The sequence below is a fragment of the Larus michahellis genome, chromosome 8 (assembly GCF_964199755.1).
Source record: "Larus michahellis chromosome 8, bLarMic1.1, whole genome shotgun sequence".
Taxonomy (NCBI): domain Eukaryota; kingdom Metazoa; phylum Chordata; class Aves; order Charadriiformes; family Laridae; genus Larus; species Larus michahellis.
This window is the reverse complement of record NC_133903.1, coordinates 3,284,085-3,303,052: the sequence shown is the minus strand read 5'-3', so window position 1 is coordinate 3,303,052 and position 18,968 is coordinate 3,284,085. Positions and strand designations below refer to the sequence as shown.

Sequence of the window (18,968 nt, the reverse complement as noted above, 5' to 3'; positions counted from 1 at the left end):
GCAAGCAGCAGGCCAGCAATCTCTTTCACTGCTCTGACAATATCCAGAAAAGAATTTCTACCCATAAATACAAGTACAGAGAAGTTGCTCCACCAGCTTTAAATTCACGTTTCCCCTCTGAGCACAAAGGGCTTTAGAAATGAAAGTAGGTATTGTAAGAGGGAGCATAAGGCATGTGTGTACAGAGCATTTCTCTGAAAGTTTGCAATGTTCACTAATAAGACTCAGACTAATCCAGAAATTCCTGAGGCTAGTATCGGTTTGCAAATAGTTTAAGAAATCCACTCATTTTCCAGTCGCTCAACTATAGTGAACAGGTCAACTTGTCAGATTAATGGGCCGTACCGTCACTGTAAAAACCAAGCCACGACACAAAACCAGACAAGCCAAGAGGAACTGAGATTTTAAAAAATATCCAAAGCAATCTTATAGTCAATACAGCCAACACACTCCTATTACTGTGGGTATGTTTGACTTTCATCATTCAGGGAAAGACCCCCTACAAACAACACGTAGCCAGCCTGGTTTTAGTATAGGTCTGCTTTTATTTCCATATTCAGCTCTTTGAGGGAGATGTCCTTTCACAATCTGAAAGGAGGAGGATATAGCCCGCTGTAGTGCTGCTTCAGCACACTAAAACACATCATACGAAAAACGGTTCTGTTGACTTTTCCCCAAACAAAATGAACACCTGTCCATGCACTCGGGACATAGAAAGAGTTCTGGAACAGAAACATCGTGCGTGTGTGTAAGACAGAGGTGCACCGATGAATCTCACCTTGCTGGCAATAGTCAAAAACTGCCAGTTGGTAAGTACTGTACGGGAGTCAGTAAGTAAATACTGGTAGTAGTGGATTTAAAAAGGAAAAAAAAAAAGAATCAAACCCTTAAAAAAAAAATAATAAAAATTTAAAAGCAGCGCCTTTCCGGTATCTCACTGCAGCAGGCAGCAAGACTTAAAGGCACTACAATGTGTCAGAATGGAGAAAATCTGGTGCATCCACCCCTCCAGAGTGCAAGAATATGGATTAAAAATTCCGAAGTTGATGTAGACTTTCTGAAAATGAACAAACTTCTTTTCAGCACAAGATATGGTGGTGCTGCAGAAAAGGAAAAAGAGAGGCGAGTTAGCTACTATGCCTTTATACAAAGAGCTCAACCTTCCCACAGATGCTAGCTGATGACAGGCTGCAAAAGCATGTTTTTCACCCATTCTTAAACTGATGTTTGTTTAAATGCAGACACTTGGCAGCTGCTCTCCCCCTTCCTTCCATAAAAGATCTCCTGTGTATGGGACACAGATAAGCCAGATCCAGCTATAGTCAAAGGTGTCAAGGCTATTAATTTTTTCTACCAGTAGAAGAGGGGCACTCCTCATATTTTACTTTGACTCCTTAGATATATGGAGGCTGAAGAGCTGTTGGGTGACTTAGAGCTGCAAAAGGCATTCTTCCAGCCTCCCCTTAAGTGAAGGCCTAACACGACAAAGCAGGAATGCAGTGCAGGTTTTAAGTCCCGCATGCCTTCACTATTAAAATATCTTTTCCCTCCTCAATACAACAATATCAAGCTTCCTAAAGGACATTTCCTACAATAATGACTGAAAGTAGCCTCTATTTTCAACATACAAATACACAATATGAATTCATAAACAGGAATTGGCAAAAAGCACTGGATTAAACAAAACATTTAATCACTGAGCAGCGACAGCCAGTAATGAGAGCCTGCCACTACCTGAATTCTACCCAACATTTCTAGAAAACGATAGCAGAGTTCATGTGGATATTTAAACATCTACTCAAATTTATATCAGCCCACAGTCAACTTGCTGCATAATCTTCAGTATAGTATTTAAACTCCGTCCAGTCTTCAACTAACATGCAATTCTTCCGAAAGGTGGAACTTCTACCTAATACTAAATACAATTCCTTCTACTGACAGAACTGTAGAGTCTGCAATTCAGTGTGTTTAAAAGCTGACCCTGACTCTGACATGGGTTTGATCACTCCGGGAAGACAAGACATACAGAGTATTCTGCTCAGTACAGCTCAATCTGACTGTCTGTGATTACTTTTAAAAAAAGCTTTTGTTTATCCCCTTCTAGCCACAGATAAGACATAAACCAACTCAGAAAAATAACATATTCACTCCTGCAACAGACAGACCTAACTTTCCCAAGCAAATTATTGAAACTATAGCAACAGCTGACAGACAAAGTTTCTCTCTACTGAGAGGTATGCCATCTTACCACAGTTTTGTTAATTACTCTGGTTCTGCAAGGGTAATAATTTCTTCATTGATAAAAAATTCAACAGTCTCCTCCTCCCAGTCATCGACATTGCTGTCCAGCTCATCTGTGTCTACCCCTGGAACAGAGAAAACATTAACACTGAATGCATCAAACACGGCAGCAAGGGAAAGATTTGATGCTCATAACAAGGACATGCTAAATACATTAAATGACAAACAAGCATTATTGTCTCCCACCACAGGGTTTTCTGGTCAAATGCAGCACATAAATCTCTTCGTGGTCTTATCCCAAGGTCAAGCCAATGCTTGCCTTGAAATGTACAGAGGTGAGGTAAAACACTGATAGTAAGATCTGGCAGCCAGCAATATTTGATCTTTCTCCCATGGAAAAAAAAAAAAAATTGAGCTCTGTTGTGATTCAGCATAAAGAGTATAAATAACCTCCAGAGAAGAAGGGACTGGCTTTGGCAGGAAACAGAGGGAGAGAAGTGGATGAACCCCCAGAACAAGGTAGTTATTTTGTAAAAAGCAGCAGGTATCTAGCAGCAAGTCTTTACAAGTACTACGCGTGGCTTACCTCCTCGAAGCTCTAAACGCTCGTTCCTCTGCTCCATGTATAACTCTTGTGCCATCTTGCGGTACTTTCTGAACTCCTCCATCATTGTACGTCTCCTTTCCACGAGCTCCTACAGAGGCAGGAAGAAGTCGTTAAACTTTCAAATCCACATGGGATGCATTTGTTAGCAAGTCAACCTTTTTTTTTCCCCCTCTCATGAACATACTTTCTACTGACTTAAAAAAGATTTTTCTCCTATGTAATCAAAAAGATGTTTTGGTGAGGGCTTTTTTTTTTTATTATTATTTAAAAGATCTTTTCTTAATCTAAAGACTGGCTAATACAGCAAATCACTAAGAACTCTAAAAATTTTACCACCTTCGCTTAATGAGATATCACCAGTGCCTCTCCAGATTAATTACTGCTTAACCGAAGAGTTTAGTAGCACCTGTCTGAACTACCTATTGTAACTAACTCTAAACATCTAGACAGAAATGAACACACATTTGTTATAAAAGAAATTTAAATTACACATCACCATTACAAAATGACTACGGAGAGGTTACAAGAATTTAATCTACATTATTATATTCTGAAGACGTCTTGCCTTTGAAGCTTTGGACTGGCTCAGGCGATCCTTCTGCTCAAATATCTTGGAGTATTTCTTCAGGTCCTTCTTAATTTGCTGTAAAACAGGGAATTTTATTTCAACTAGGATATCAGACTATCAATCAAAACCATCGTACTGAGTATGCCTAAGCAGGCTTTGCATTTTTGAAAACGATCTCTCTTCTAGGCAATTCCTCCTCGCTATAATTTTGCTTGTTCTTCCTGGCTTACACGTCATGTAAATGCTTCTGTACACATGCAATTAGTGAAGTCTGGACAGCTAAATTCAATTTGGTTATTCTTTATACCCTTTCACTTTACCCTAACTGTAAGAACAACTGGTCACCATTTCTATTCTGTGCTCAAAGAACAGTTAATATCTACACTCGTTCCCAGAAGTGAGGTCTCCTATGGCAGTATGTTTAGGGTTTAGGTTTTTTGTTTTGTTTCTCCCTCCACCCCAATTCAGAGCAAAAGGCAACTGTGTGATTCTGTAACAGTTCAAGCTGCACCCTCAAGGAGAAGTAAACCAAGTATGGTAATAGAACAAATCCATGTCAGCAGAAAGAGCCAGTGAAATACACTACCTTTATCTGATCCTCGCTGAGCAAGGTAGCTGGTCGTGGTCTCCAAAGAAGCTGACAGAACCTGTCTTTGTTGTTTTTCTGAAGGAGACGGCCTTGGAAGGTCCATAACCAATATGCATTGTCCACCTGGAAGAGCAGTGCACCATCACAGTCAATATAAGCTGTAACTTAACATTCTGGCCCTCACTCTGTCTTAAGGGTCTTTTTTATAAAATCAGCACCATTAGACAACAGAACCAGGGTGCTCTTTTTGTTAAGTGTCTCTCTTGCACAAATCAAATTCTTCAGCAAAATATTTGTTCCACTGAAGCTTTGCAAGGAATTATCTTCTGGAGGATCACAACAGTTTAAAACTAAGCCAGCCCTTCTATCATATTCTTAAGTCTCAGATTCTACACTGTACACGAGAAGATTACAACACAGTGGTTGGAACCATGCAAAAGTAGTGACAGATGCAATAAATCCTGCTGTTCTGTGTGGACCACAAGGAGATCAAGTTTCAAACTGCTAAAGACATAATGAAAGTTCAGAAAAAGGACACTCTGTTTAGACTCATGAACTGCCCTTCCAGAACTTATTCTGGAAAACCAGTAAAGCTAATGGCCCAAATAAATACTGATAAGAAATAGGCATATAAAACTATGGTGCAGGTTTTAAGTCGTATGATCGGTGACAGCTGTTCATTTTCTCTTCCTAACGAATAGCCCTTTCCAACACCTCTGGAAGAGAAAGAAAAAAGAAAACAAAAAAAGAAAGCCTTAGTACCTTGTGGCTCCACCAAGACACAGAAGTCACAATGTATCTGCCTGTAGGATCCCATTCCACATCTGAAGCTGTATAGTGTTCGGCAATATTCATCATGGTGCAGTCAGATGTATCCACAAATGCTAAGGCACCATTCATGCTGCAAAGGAAAAAACAAGACAGATTGCTTTACACACTGGTGTAACCTGGTTTTTTAAAAGCATTTCACAAGCTGCATCTTTACAGGCTCATACCAGTCTCTGTTGCTAGAAAGCAATGCGATGAATAAAAACAAAAATCCAAATAAGAATGACACTTTTGTGTCTATGTTCAGTGACCCTTAACCCATTTTATTTCAGTTCTTAAAAGTCACCATGAAAACATACTATAGGCAAGTTACAGCCAAAGTTTAACAATCATAGGCTTAGACATATTTAAGTAGCGAAGACAAGATTAAAGAAAGAAATAGATTTCCAAGATGAACAGCAGCGCCTGTCTGAAAGTATGTAAAGGCAAATACTAATCAACTGGTTAATAAAAATAATTTTCACTTGCTCTAACATGAAACTTTCTTGATAGCTGTTTTACAAGAGCTTTGTCATTACGAGGTATTGCCCACGAGGCTATGACAACAACAAATGCACTACAAGAGCCATGTGCATGTTGCAAACTGGGTTAGTTGAGAGTCAATATTTAACTTTAACAGATGAAAAGTGTTTCTAAATATCCACTCTTCTTTTGATGTGGCAAAAATAGCAAGTAAGAGTTACAAAGGACCAAGCTACATTATGAAATTGCAACCCTTCCTTTGCAAAGCTATTTCAAGATTACATAGTAATGCAACGTTCATGGAGATACCAAGTACTTCCTGAGGAGATACTCTAGTCTTTTTCCTTCTTAAAATTAATGTGGTGTTCAGTAACCTGCGCAGTACTCACCTTCTGAGGCCAGCCAACACTACAAATTGCCCTTGAGGACTCCAAAATATCGTGTTTGCCTGCTGTTTGTCAAACGTTTCTGGAAAGAAACAAAAGAAATTCAGAAGAAGATCTCCATCCAATGCCATCAGTTAGCTTACAAGCAGCCAACTCCAACCATTCCTGAAGACACTTCTGAACTCTGCAAGCAAGTCCTAACAACAGTCCTTAGCTCTACACTTCTAAAACCCAGTAGCACCAGAACATCCAAAGCTGGCAGAAGAAAGAAAAGAAGGATATCAGAAGATCTCAACACCTAACTTGGGAATAAGTTTTATCTTAAAGTGAGCCAAATCTGTGCTATCACCTCACATGAACTTCCCAAGGCCACAAAATTATTCTGGCTTGTAGGCCTTTAATTCCCATATCCTGGACTAATTCAAAGTGAAAACAGTTTAGCTGACACCAGAAAATTAAGATTTCTGGAATACAACGTCAGGCATACCTATTGCCATACTATCCACCACAAACAGCCACAATTTTGAGTTTACTGCATCTATTGCCATGCAAAATGCTTAGCATCCACACCTTTAACTTGTTTTTCAGTCACTTACTTATGAGTTCTATTTTCCCATTGTTTTTAACATGGTAAAAAGAAACTGAAATTCGTGGAGTTTCTCCATGCAACACAGCAAACTTGCTTCCATTTGGCTCCCACGCAAAGGCTATGATGCTTTCTGTAAAAGAAAAAAAAAAAAAAAAAAGAGGAGTCAACACTCTGTCAAAAGGCAATACAAAGCTTTGATTTCAAGCAGTTACCAAAGAAAACCAAGATGCCGAAGAAAGGGAACCCATCAGTTAACAGACTTCACCATACAGACTACCTTTTAAAAACACAGGTTGATAAGGCAAATGCAGGGAGGTATGGGAAGTGTTTCAGTCAAACAATAGCTCCAACGTCTCTCATCTTCTACAGAATACGCTCATATTACCAGCCCTACCATCTTTATTAATAAAAGATTTTCAAATTCTGTAATTTTTCAAGTCAATCACAAGCACAAATAGCAACAGAAGTTTTCTCATTTTTACGTGAGAAGCCTTACAACATGAATACTGTAGCCCCTCTCAAAAGAGTTAACTTTTTAATTATGTCACACGTTGACAAGAATTTCTAAGAACCATACAAGCATCTACTCAAAAAAGTTAAAGATCAAAAGTAAGGAAATACTTGGGATTACCTTTCATTTCCACCACATCCACTGGCACCTGTTTCTCTCTCATTCGGAATATTTCAAAGTTGGTCACTACTCCCTGTGTAAAGGCCAAGATCAGCTCATTATCCAGCACAGAAGCAGTAGAGCAAATGCTTTTATTGCTAAGCGTAGAAGGACAAGTACGCAATTAGCCTGGCAGGACGCGGGACGAGAGACAGAATCAAGATTTGTTTCTTTAATGAGAGCAGATAAATACTGTGTACCTCATCACGGAACACATTCTAAATGTTTCTGTTCCGATAAAGGATAACTGAAGAATTGCACAAAAGCATTTGTTTCTTTTCAGACTGTTGTGAAGTGTAATTAAGACAGACAAACTTAAGGCACATTGTGCACCGTGACCTATGGGTTGTTCAACAACTGCTTATCAGTGAGTAGGAAAAGAGATGAGGCATATAGCTCCCAACAGAAGTCCAAGATGCCACTAAAGTCAAAGCAAATCTTGGATGCAAATATTACATACCTTTTGCTCTCCACATGCCTCAAATTAAAACGAAAAATAGCTTTGACATCACATAATTTACATTGTCTACATTAAAAGACAGTACTGTAAGAAAATGAGGTGTCAGCATAAGACAGAACCAAATTTTATGAATATAATCAGAATCCACTTACCTGCGTGCCTTTGGGAGTCCTGTCTACCTTCACACACAGGTAATCCCCGTTCTTCTGCCAGTGGAGTTTACAATCTACGACATTGAACAAATTCCGCACACGAATTTCTTGTCTAGAAGGCAGCTGCATCAAAGTCACTCTTGCTGGGATGTCTTTGTCCTCAGGCACCCAGAAAGCAATTATGTTACCACCTGGAGACCATGAGAAGTCTCTACAGGAAGAAAGTTAAAAATATGCCATTTTAATTTTTAGTTAGAGATACTACAAGCAGAAACCATTTTAATCATTGTATCTGAATGTTGCAGACAAATATCAACTCTCAGTAATAACGACAAATACAGACAAGCAACTGAGGACAATTTAATAACCTTACACATATCATACCAAAACAGATTTTTAACCTGCTATTTAAACTTGCTACATGACCAACGTTATCAAAACCATACACTTCACTAAAGAGTAGGGGTTACACCCAGTGTATCTTTACGAAAGGATACTCACCTTATCCCAGTGATTTTCAAGCTTTTTTTGTCCAACAAACCCATAGACTAAAAGAAGAGAAAGATGTGAATTTTCAAGTTAGTAACATTCTTGAATTTACACACACACCTTCTACTCTTATTATTAGAGCACATAAACTAGGAAACTGTAGTTTTCAGAGATCCTATATCCCTATTTTTTATTATGTTTGTATACCACAATTACAAATAAAATAAAAATTGCTGTATAGAATTAATGAGCACAGCAGCCTGAATTATGATGAAAAAGGAAAACAGACTAGATTAGGCTGCAATTTATAATGCATTTTGGGTTCTCTGGTGCTGAGAGACTTGGACAGATTGGACCGATGGGCCAATGCTAATGGAATGTGCTTCAACAAGGCCAAGTGCCGGGTCCTGCACTTGGGCCACACCAACCCCCTGCAGTGCTACAGCCTTGGGGCAGTGTGGCTGGAGAGCTGCCTGGCAGAAAAGGACCTGGGGGTTCTAATCGACAAGCGGCTGAACGTGAGCCAGCAGCGTGCCCAGGTGGCCAAGAGGGCCAATGGCATCCTGGCTTGTATTAGACATAGTGTGACCAGCAGAAGGAGGGAGGTGATTGTCCCCCTGTACTCAGCAGCCCTTGAGTATTGTGTCCAGTTCTGGGCACCTCAAAACGAGAGAGATATCGAGGTGCTGGAGCGAGTGCAGAGGAGGGCAAGGAAGCTGGTGAAGGGCCTGGAGAATAACTCTTATGAGGAGCGATTGAAGGAGCTGGGACTGTTTAGTTTGAGGACGAGGAGGCTGAGGGGAGACCTCATCACTCTCTACAACTACTTGAAGGGACACTGTAGAGAGGTTGGTGCTGGTCTCTTCTCACAGGTAATTAGTGATAGAACAAGAGGGAATGGGTTCAAGCTGCAGCAGGGTAGGTTTAGGCTGGACATCAGGAAAAAATTCTTCACAGAAAGAGTGGTCGGACACTGGAATAGGCTGCCCAGGGAGGTGGCGGAGTCACCATCCCTGAACGTGTTTAAGACTCATTTAGACATGGTGTTAAGGGATATGGTGTAAGGGAGAACTTTGTAGAGTGGAGTTGATGGTTGGACTCGATGATCCCAAGGGTCTTTTCCAACCTAAATGATTCTATCTGCTACCGAGAGCTGGGAGGCATCACATAACCGTGATCCTTATTGACTCTTGTAAGTAGTATATTGAACTGTCTAGTCCTTCTAAAAGTGTGCTGTGAAATTTACTGTGAGGCTCAGCTAAAGTTTTTCACCCAGGAAAGAACAAGACAAGAGCAAATGGATTTCTTCCCTTTTAAGCCCAGCTCTAGAGTGTATTATTAAAATGTATCCTTTAAAATAGATACCATGGGAAAGACTGACATTGTAATGCAATAAGCGTTACGCAAAAAACAGGAAGGACTTACAGGTGTTTCATAGATACTGAGGGTATCTGAAGTCATTCGAGCAAAGAATTTACCATCATGACTCCATCTAAGCAAATAAAAAGAAAGAATATTAGATACGAACTGCCTTTTTATTAAACGGAGTCTGGGACTACTTGTTCTCTCTATTCTAATTCTGTTTCTCAACCTACTTAAAAATAGGCCAGTGAGCTGAGTTTTCACAGTGGAATCCTCGCTTCTTTTGCCCTGTCAAAATATCCCAAATGATAATGGCCTGAGGGTCATCCTGCGTGTCCATCAAAGGGCTGAAGGTCACTAAGTACCTACAAAAGAAATAATCGGTTTCACTATCGAAACTTCATCCAATATGTCAGCACAAGCAGGCTTTCATCCAAATAAAATTTAAATACAGTGCACTTTCAAACAGCAGTTTCTCTAATGGGATTTTTTGGAGAGGAGGAAGAAATAAGAACAGTATCATAAAGGGAGAGAAAGCTTCCAAGACACAGTATTTCCCTGTGCAAGGGAAGTGCAAGTCTTCCCATACTGATGTTACAAGAAAGGGGAAACTCACCAAATACACTGTTACCTAATTAAATAGTTTTGCCATGAGAACATCACTGTTTTCGAACTGAATATAAATCCATTGACCTTAGCCAACCTGAACTATAGGTATGCTAGACTTCTCCATTTAAAGATAAATAATCTGTCTTTAACGCAATAAAACATAAAACCTAATTGCTTCCAAATAAAATCTCAGTCCTGAAATTATTTTAGCCTTCTCTACAGAGCCCTTTAACGTTAAAGAATGCTTAAGGAATTAATTTCAGTACTACAGATTTGGAGGATGCTACTCAACTCAACTGAAACTTTTCAGAGAACTAGAAATCTAACACTGGAGACATCCCATCCAACTAAAGAGGAAAAAACATGGTCTTCTCCTTTGGGATAATAACGTCTTTGACAGAACTTGGCAGCTCAGTTTTGTAGACCAATTATTCCAGATTACGTTAAGTATCTTTCCTGAAGTCAAAGAAAAGCCAGGCAGAGTTTCACTCACTCTAAGAAGGATTTACACATGGAAAGCAGTACTTCCAAAGGCAAAAGAAAACCGAATACTCCAACCACACAAGATTTGAAAGCACAGCAGCCAGAACGTGCGCGCTTCACGCTCTTCATCCCTTTGCCCAAATCAATGCCATACACCATACCTTTCACAGGGTGAGAAGTCGATAAGCTGCACTCCCTGGTGACTAAACCTTTGAATCTGCTTGAACTTCTCTCCACCCCAAAGTGCGATGCCTCTCTGGTGGAACGTAGCCAAGTAGGTACCCTTCGGGGACCAACGTACATAAGTTTCTGTCCACCGCTGCATTTAAAAAAACAAAACAAGTACATGCAAAGGTTTAATTTCACAATGGATTCCCCTAAAAGGGAAAGAATTAAATGTGTGGTTTGTAGCATCACATTTTACAAATACATTTACTAAGTGAAGATCTCAGATTTAGTGATACCTTGGACTAGTTGTGGAGTTTAATTTCATGCACATAATGCACAGTACTTATTCTTCCAGTTGGAAACAGTCAATTGAGACACTTTCAACTTACTGATCACCAAAAACATTTTCCAGTTACGGTGACAACCTTTGTACAGTAACAATTAAACCCACCTAAGAGGCTTGGGTTTCCTTTTGTCTTTCAGTCCTGGAAAGAACATACTCTTCTTAGAAGTAAGGGTGTATTTCAAATTTCTCAAAACAATACCGCTCCTGACCTTCAGCTAAATTAGAGAGATATCAGCAGTACAGACCATGGTGATGAGCAAAATTACTCATCATCCCAGAGCCAACTTCTTTCTACTGTAATGTGTAATGGTTATTAAAGAAAATGCTTCTGGGTACCAACAGTTCTCAGCAAGTCAGCTGCCTGCAGCAGACAGGCACGCTAACTCTCCCTTTTATATGCTATTACCAAACCAGCTATTCCTCTTTTGCACCTTTGCGGTCAGCAAAAAGTCATCAGAAGCAGCATACTTTAGCACATACTCAGCTCTAATGAATAGTACTACTCCTCAAACACTGACGTTGCATTTTCAGGTCTTTCTGAATCATGTATATAATATACAGATGAAGGAAGCAAATAGGCATTATGGACCAGTTAAAAAAAAAAAAACACAAAACAACAAAAACCAAAATGCCCACCATAAACGAGTTAACTCTACATTTGTTTTACCTAAGCAGTTAAGTCTAATTCTAAAGGATGTAATTTCACCGTTCCTCTTCAGAAGGAAAAGTATTTCAACAATGAGGAAAAAAATATCTTGTTTTAAAAAATGAAAAACCTGAAGTGTCATAAAGTGAATGAGACTGACAGTGTAGCTGCAATGTACAGCACTCCCAGGACACTCACTGCTCTGTCCTCAATTTGAACAGGTTCCTTGATATCATTCCAAAAAATGGAGGTCCGGTCTCCTGACTCGAAGATCACGCTGTACTGATCCCTACAATCAGGATCTTCCAACCAGTATCGAAGATTCCCCTAAGAAAAAAAGAAGCAAGAAGATTATTGATGAGTTAAAGGGTAAGAAGACAAGTTCCCCAAATTAGTATCTACCTGCCAGGTGGAAGTCGGTCTTACACAGAGTGCGGAACTTTGGAGTCTTACCATTGCAAACAAGTCTTTAAAGTGAAATTAAACAATTCAAACTACCAGTTACTGGAGGCTAAGAGAACAGATCATAAAAAGGTGGACCTCCAAGGTGGTCTGACGACTTTTAACGCTTCCTACTTAAAATAACTATAAGGGTTTTCTTAGTGTTTGGTTTTTTTTTTTTTTTTTTTTTTTAAACTAACCCTTCCTTCCCCCACAGGACTTTTCACAAGCTAGCGGTAACAAACACAGAAGTTTGCCTCAAACATTAAAAAATATGAGAAGATGCTTTCGAAATTCTATTTTTAAATGACTTGTGCAAAATTATTGTTTACTCTTAAGTTTTACCATATGTGGAACTACTAAGCAGAACCACTAAGCTGTCCCTGTCACTTCATGACAGTGAGAATGAAGGAACAGGAACATGTGATCACTAGTGCTACTTATAACAACACTATTAAACCATCGTTTCTATTTTCATATGAACACTCCAGCAATGAAGTAATCATTTCATATTATGCTGAATATTCTTTCCACTCTTCCAAAAAGTCCTTACCAAATCCTTAAATGGCTGTTTCTCAGGGATTTCCCATTCATCACTGATTGTCATGTACCTGAAAGAGCAATTTGATTGGTTACACTCCGTGCAGGTACTCTTGATTAGAATCCCAAAATCTACAGATATACACGATAGCTGCACTCACTTATCAAAGTCTGTGAAAAGGTTGACTCTGAAAGTGTGCTGTTTATCCAGTTTGTATCCATCTGCATTCTTCACAGCATCCACCGCATGAGATGGAGACATGTACTCCAGAAAGATGTATCTACAATGAAGGAAGACAAAAGTAGGAAATCATCGTTGACTACATAACAGGCTCATAATAAAAAAGCAAGCAAATAAATAAATAAAATAAAAAAGAAACAATGGGGATGAACTAAGAACTCGGTACAGAGCATCTACAAAATAACTTCTTGTCTTGCCACTAACCAATTAGGGTCAAAAGCAATTAATCTCCATTTTGGCTACAGGCACATATACACTTTTCAGCTGTATTGGCTTGACCTGAATTAAACTGATATCCTTTCTGTAAATGGGCTAGACCAAGTGACAAATGCAAGTTCAATGCAACACAATGAGAACAATGAGAGCTAGTAACAGGCAGGTTAAGTACACAGCTCTTTCCAGCTGAATAACAGATCATGTTTAGAAATTGTAAATCTTGCTCTTATAGGCATCACAAAGCACCACTCTTGTTTTTCAATTACACTGAATATAATTCAGTTTCCTTCTTGCCACTCATCCAATCTAGCTCGTAGCGCAGCAGACTTAAAATTAACAGTATCCTGAAGACTGTCAGATACTGCCTCAGAGAGGGCCACGAACACAGAGACAGAACAATTTTCTCACACTGACCTTACAGAATCAGCAATCCCTCCACTCCAGAAAACCCACCTTTTTTTATGCTTTCTAAACTATGAATTCATCCCAAAGTCTGGAATATATGCTACTCCAACCCCAGTAATACCTCATATTTATCAGACTGATTTTTGCCTGGTTTTATGGAGAGAAACTTTCTCTCCCTTGCCCTCTCCCTTTAGGACTTGATAATTTCTGGTTAGCTTTCTTCTCAATTTCAGATGCTGCAATTAACCAGGAACAGGGATCAGAAGTTTGCAAAGGGGAAAAGGGCCCTGGAAAGGGCTTGATGAACTTAAGAAAGCTGGAGTCACTAATGTAAGCGTAAGCACTGGCAACCAGAGACATAATATTGACAGTCCATTTTGCAACAGTACATCCACTGCTCCTAAGTTTTTAACTAAAACAGACCTTTAACCTATTCAGTAGCCATGACAGAAAATTAACAAAAACCCCCTCATTTAGTACCATAATTAATACCCCCCAACACTGTAGCTTAATGAGCTATTAAGCTTCTTGGCTCCCTCGGGAACTTGTGCTCGTCACTGAAACTGGATGTCAGGATCGTACAGACTAAGGTAGAAAAAAGCGATGAGCATGACTGTGAGGTCACCATAAAAACTGGCCATAAAGTATTGACACTAGTAATCAAGGGTAAGTCAGAGGAGTGTTTCAATCCAATTTCCAGTAAAAGTCATAAGGACTTACCCTTTTGTCTTCCCATCTGCTTCCGGGTAAAATTCATTGATAATTTTTCCAAACTTGGAAAATATTTTGTGGATGACATTCTTCAGTTTCTCAAGTCGGTCTGGTCCAACCTGGGGAACGTTATCCACAACGATTACTGAGTCGATTCCATCTGCTTCCTGCGGCTGATCTTTCAGTACATCACCAAGTAATTCTGCAAAGAAAACGCATACATGAAACTAAGGCACCAGTCTACATCATTGAGGAGGAAGACAGAAAGGTGAAAAGAATAGTGACAGTAAGAGAAGAGGGAGACTTCAAGTTTCAGGAAAATTATTCGAGAGTCATTTAAGAAACTTGGTAGTGAATGAACATACTACCAGAGAAACAACAGAAGTGCATACACAGCACTCCAACAAGACTTCCTTGCTAAGAGGAATGTTTACACAGTTTCTTGACAAACTTCAAGCAGTTAACTCTTGAAATCTTTCTTAAAGAAATACCTTACATTGAGGACATCAACATGTACACTATTAGCTTGTTTAAGGAGTTGGAACTGGCTCAAGAAGTCCTCAAAATTGCCAATAAAGCGGACAACTATAAGATTTATTACTCAAGCTCTGACTAGTAACCTTGCTCAAATTATAACCAGATGACTTTGATAAAAAGAAATGTAACATGTACCTCCCTCCCACATTACAAGAATTTTAGCATAATTCAAAACTATCTGCCATAATGGAAGCTCTGCATGTCTTAGCATCATTATAATTATGTTTGAGAACTCACGCTCCATCTAAACCTTTAATTAAACACAGAAATGAAGGTCTAAGACAAGAAACTTAAAGCCATATTTAAGCATGCAGCAAGCGAAGACAAGCACACACCTTTTTATACTCTGGATATTCTTCAACCATACTAATCCCCTTTCCTATATCATCTTACAAACTTTGAGAGTACTTGCTGGTGAGATTGTTTGTTCAGTCCCTGCACTGTCAGCTTCAAGTTTCTTTCTACTGGGAAGAGACTGCTTACAGCATTGTTGAAGTTTCCCACATGCAGAAGGGAGTACACTCAGAAGGACTTAACTCTGCAGCTGTGGCTGAAGTACCACAGTAAAAGAGCCCTTAGCAGGGAACAGCAGATTGAAAATTGGGAAAAAGTCAAGCACAAGAAAAGTTCATTAAAAAAATCCAGAGGTAACAACAGATATTCTGATGGCACAAAACCATACAGGTCATTGCGGATGAGCAAAAAACTTCACAGGAAGATAGAGGCACTGGTCCTCTTGTAATGAGGTGCCTCCCTACAAGGCACAGTCTTGTAAGGAGTAAGCACAGTCACAGACAATGACAACTTCAAGAGCACTATTTGAAACAAATAGGCAGGCAAAGAAGTAGAAGAAAAATGGAACATAGAGCAAAAACCTGATTTCTTTCAAAAGCACAGCAGTGGGTATAAGGAATCACTCTGTAGAGAGTATTTTCTACCGCACAGACTAAAAGTGGTTTAGTTACTGCCAAAGGAATTTTGGATCACCTTCCCCTCCTTCTTTAACTTTTTGCTGCAAAGTTGAAAGCTGACTCAAATTGTCGCAGATACAGAAGAGAACACAGATGAGTGCTGCAAGTTAACATCCTAGTATTTACTGGACCTCAAGATAATCTTTCAGAAGGAAGCCATTCTCCAGGCAGCTGACCATACACTGAAGCTGTGGATAGGTAACCACTTGCCCAGGATTCAGAACACACCCAGTGAAGCGTCTACTATGCCTAGAGTAATTGTAAGGACTGAAAAGATTAATTTAAATACCTGATATTACAGTAAAATAATACGTACATTTCTTATTTACCCTATAATCCCCTATCTTAGTTTTTCCCTGCATATAAAACGAAAGCATGTCCCACAAGGACACTTCCACAGAAGCCTATGAGAAAAAAAAAAATACACAAAAGGGTAATTTTTTAGGCTCTATTAGTCATTTTTTCATAACAACTTCTCACAAAAGACGTTGGAGGCCTACAGACAAACAAAGGAATGCATATTTAGATTCATGTGCAAGAATACAATACAGTTTTGATACACTACAGGGTAACAGATTAAAGACAAATACCTACGTTGTTCCACTTCTCTGCCTTAAATTCAAAATTGTGAACAAAGGAAATCTTCAAAGAGTAAGAAGCTAGTTTAGCCAGCTCTTACTCCACCCACAAGAAAAGCGGGGTGTGGTGGGTACCCAGCTATCTTCAGCTGGCCGTATTTTAAGGACTACTATCTTTATCCGAACTAAAGCTTCATTGCACCTAAGTGGTTATCTGACACATCCTTCTTGTGCTTGAGCTTGGATCAGCTGTGCTGCCATGCCAACACCACTCTGGCAAAAAAAGTTGAAGTAATGCACCTGAGATGGTCCAAACCTGAAGCTGGTCCAGCTCAAAGGTGTTCCTGAAGATGTAACATCACAAGCATTGAAATGAGCCTTGGCTCAGTGACACTGGGGGACTGCCTTTCTCCTTGGGGAGCCATCAGGATAAGGAGAAAGGAATAAGGAAGCTCAACAATTAACACCCAGATGGAAAGCCAGACCAGCAAGAGTGACTAAACACTGTAATTCAGCTACTAACACTGTATTATTCATACAGCTGAGAAGTTAACCAAATCAATCCCTAACAATAAAATTGGTGAGGATGGAAAATATGCCTAGTTTCTGAACAGACAGAAATTAACATAATAATCCTACATGTAGACACAGTGTATCATGCAAACACTTAACTACACAAAAAGAATCCAGCTACATACTTGCAGACAATTTTGCCAAAGTGTCTTTAAGAAACAAACGTACAAGTTAAAAGAGCTATACATGGGCTAATAAATTGAGAATAGCAAACACTTTCTTACTTTAAGATATTTGTTCTGCTGTCTTATTAAGCTAAACACAGGACTAAAACACTAGAAGGCACATACATCACCTGTATTCCATCGCCAATTGAAGTAACTGACTTATGAACAAATCATCAAATGCTTTAAGAAACATTTTTCCAGTTCTGATACATGCAACCTAAGACCCTACAATGCGTAGGATACCCGTATGTAACACCCTACAATGGCACATATGCTAGAAGAAGCACTGGCAAAATAAGTGCTATTAGGGAACTGAGATGATTTATCTAGAAAAAATTACCTGAAAAAAAATATTAAACTAAAGTTTAACTTCTATATGCCAAAACTAGGTATTCCCATAATTATCGATTAGCTATTTAAAGACAGGCAATATCCAATACTTCTGTAAGCGCCTACGTTTGAATTTTCAACTGCCAGAAATAGTTTTCCCATATTTTCTTGTTGCAAAGCACCTACATCACATCTTCATGAGCACTAACTCTCCTCAAACCCTGTATTTATCTATGGATTTCACTCTGGATGCGTGGAAAAGATAGAACAATGAAATCTACTTTGCAGACATCTGGTCAGCAAGTTAAAACTTCTGTTTTTACAGTCGAGCGTAACTAATGGAGTCAAACGGAAAGCACACGAGTTGATGATTCCACTTTGTGAGGGCAGCCCACAGATCGGTACTTCAGGTTTAATCGTGAATTTAAGAACAGCAGCAACCCCTACGGTGCACAGACGCAGCAGAATAAGGCTCATTCCACAAACGCTGCTGCGATGAAGACGTGTCCTTAGCGTTACGAGCAGCCGGTTACCACACCGCCAGGGCGGGCGGGGGAAGAGCCAGCGGTCGGGCCCGCCGAGCCCGGGGGACGCGGAGGGTCTCCCCACAGAGGCCCCGCCGGCCCGGCCCGCACCGCGGCCTCCCCCGCGCCCCTCGGCGGCGGGCAGGGCCGGGCCCCCGCCGGGGCTCTCCCGCCTCCCCGCGGCCCCTCCCTTCCCCTCACGGCCGGCCCCACCAGGCCCGGGCTCCGCCGCCGGCCCAGGCCCGCACCTTCGTCGCTGATGTCGTCCACGAAGTCCTCGGGGTCACTGAAGGAAATCTCGTCCTCGGGCTCGGCCGGGGCGGCGGGCGCGGCCTCCCCATCCTCCTTCCCCGCGCCGGGCTCGGCCTCCGCCGGCGCCTCGGTCTGGGCCTCCTCCGCCGCTGGCTCGGCCTCGGGCTCGGCCGGCGGCTCGGCCTCGGGCTCCGCCTCCGCTTTCTCGGGGCTTTCGCGGCCGGACTGCGGCTGAGGCGAGGGCAGCTGTGGCGGCTGCTCGGGCTCGGCAGGCTCCTCAGCGGCGGGCGGCGGCTGGGGGGGGCTCGGCGGCGCCTCAGACTCGCCGCCTTCCTCCTGCCCCTCGCCCTCCTCTTCCTCCTGCTCCTTCTCCTCCTCCTCCTGCTGCGGCGGCGGTGGCGGCTCCGCGGGCGGCGGCGGGGGCCCGTCCGCCTGCTGGGGGTCGCGGGCCGGCGGGGCGGCGGGCGGGCTCTGCTCGGTGTCCTGCATGGGGCCGGGTGCGGGGCCGGGCCGGCCGCGCGCGGACAGCTCGAGCGCGGCGGGGAAAGGGGCGGGGGAGGGGCGGGGAGGCGCCTACGGCCGGGCCATGTGCGCCAGGCCCGGCGGGCCTCGCGCAGCGGCGCCTACCAACCGGCGCGGAACGGGGGGTACGGGGGGCAAACCCAACCCGGGCCCCGCCGCAGCTTCTGCCCAACGCTGCCTTCTCCCCACTCCGCCGTAGCTGCTGGTCTGTTCTCTCGCTCAGCCAGCGGCGGGTCCCTCTCCTTCTCGCCCCGCAACAGACGCAGTTCCACCACCACCCACCCCCCAGTTTTGCGCCTCGCTGT

At 41.6% G+C, this 18,968-nt stretch overlaps 1 protein-coding gene across 1 annotated transcript; it reads right to left on the bottom strand.

Annotated features, from left to right (window-relative positions):
• Positions 1-522: 522 nt before the first annotated feature.
• EIF3B (eukaryotic translation initiation factor 3 subunit B) lies at positions 523-18,762 on the bottom strand. The gene is made up of 19 exons (XM_074596700.1): positions 18,138-18,762; positions 14,219-14,411; positions 12,798-12,917; positions 12,650-12,707; positions 11,854-11,982; positions 10,657-10,814; positions 9,637-9,768; positions 9,467-9,533; positions 8,054-8,100; positions 7,553-7,763; positions 6,902-6,974; positions 6,278-6,400; positions 5,685-5,763; positions 4,768-4,906; positions 4,003-4,128; positions 3,414-3,491; positions 2,828-2,936; positions 2,249-2,366; positions 523-1,100 (listed from the first exon to the last, which is right to left on the bottom strand). Exons 1-18 carry the CDS (start codon positions 18,628-18,630, stop codon positions 2,263-2,265), a joined length of 2,439 nt encoding a protein of 812 aa, XP_074452801.1. The 5' UTR covers positions 18,631-18,762; the 3' UTR covers positions 523-1,100; positions 2,249-2,262.
• Between the last annotated feature and the right edge of the window lie 206 nt (positions 18,763-18,968).

What these genes read in the sequence shown, in the direction of transcription:
- EIF3B (XM_074596700.1), bottom strand. Translation starts at nt 18,630, where the DNA reads ATGCAGGACACCGAGCAGAGCCCGCCCGCCGCCCCGCCGGCCCGCGAC. An exon ending in GCAGATGGGAAGACAAAAGG is followed by an intron (nt 12,918 to 14,218) that starts GTAAGTCCTTAT and finishes CCTTCATTGTAG; the next exon opens with ATACATCTTTCTGGAGTACA. An exon ending in GCGTTTAGAGCTTCGAGGAG is followed by an intron (nt 2,367 to 2,827) that starts GTAAGCCACGCG and finishes TCTCTGTTCCAG; the next exon opens with GGGTAGACACAGATGAGCTG.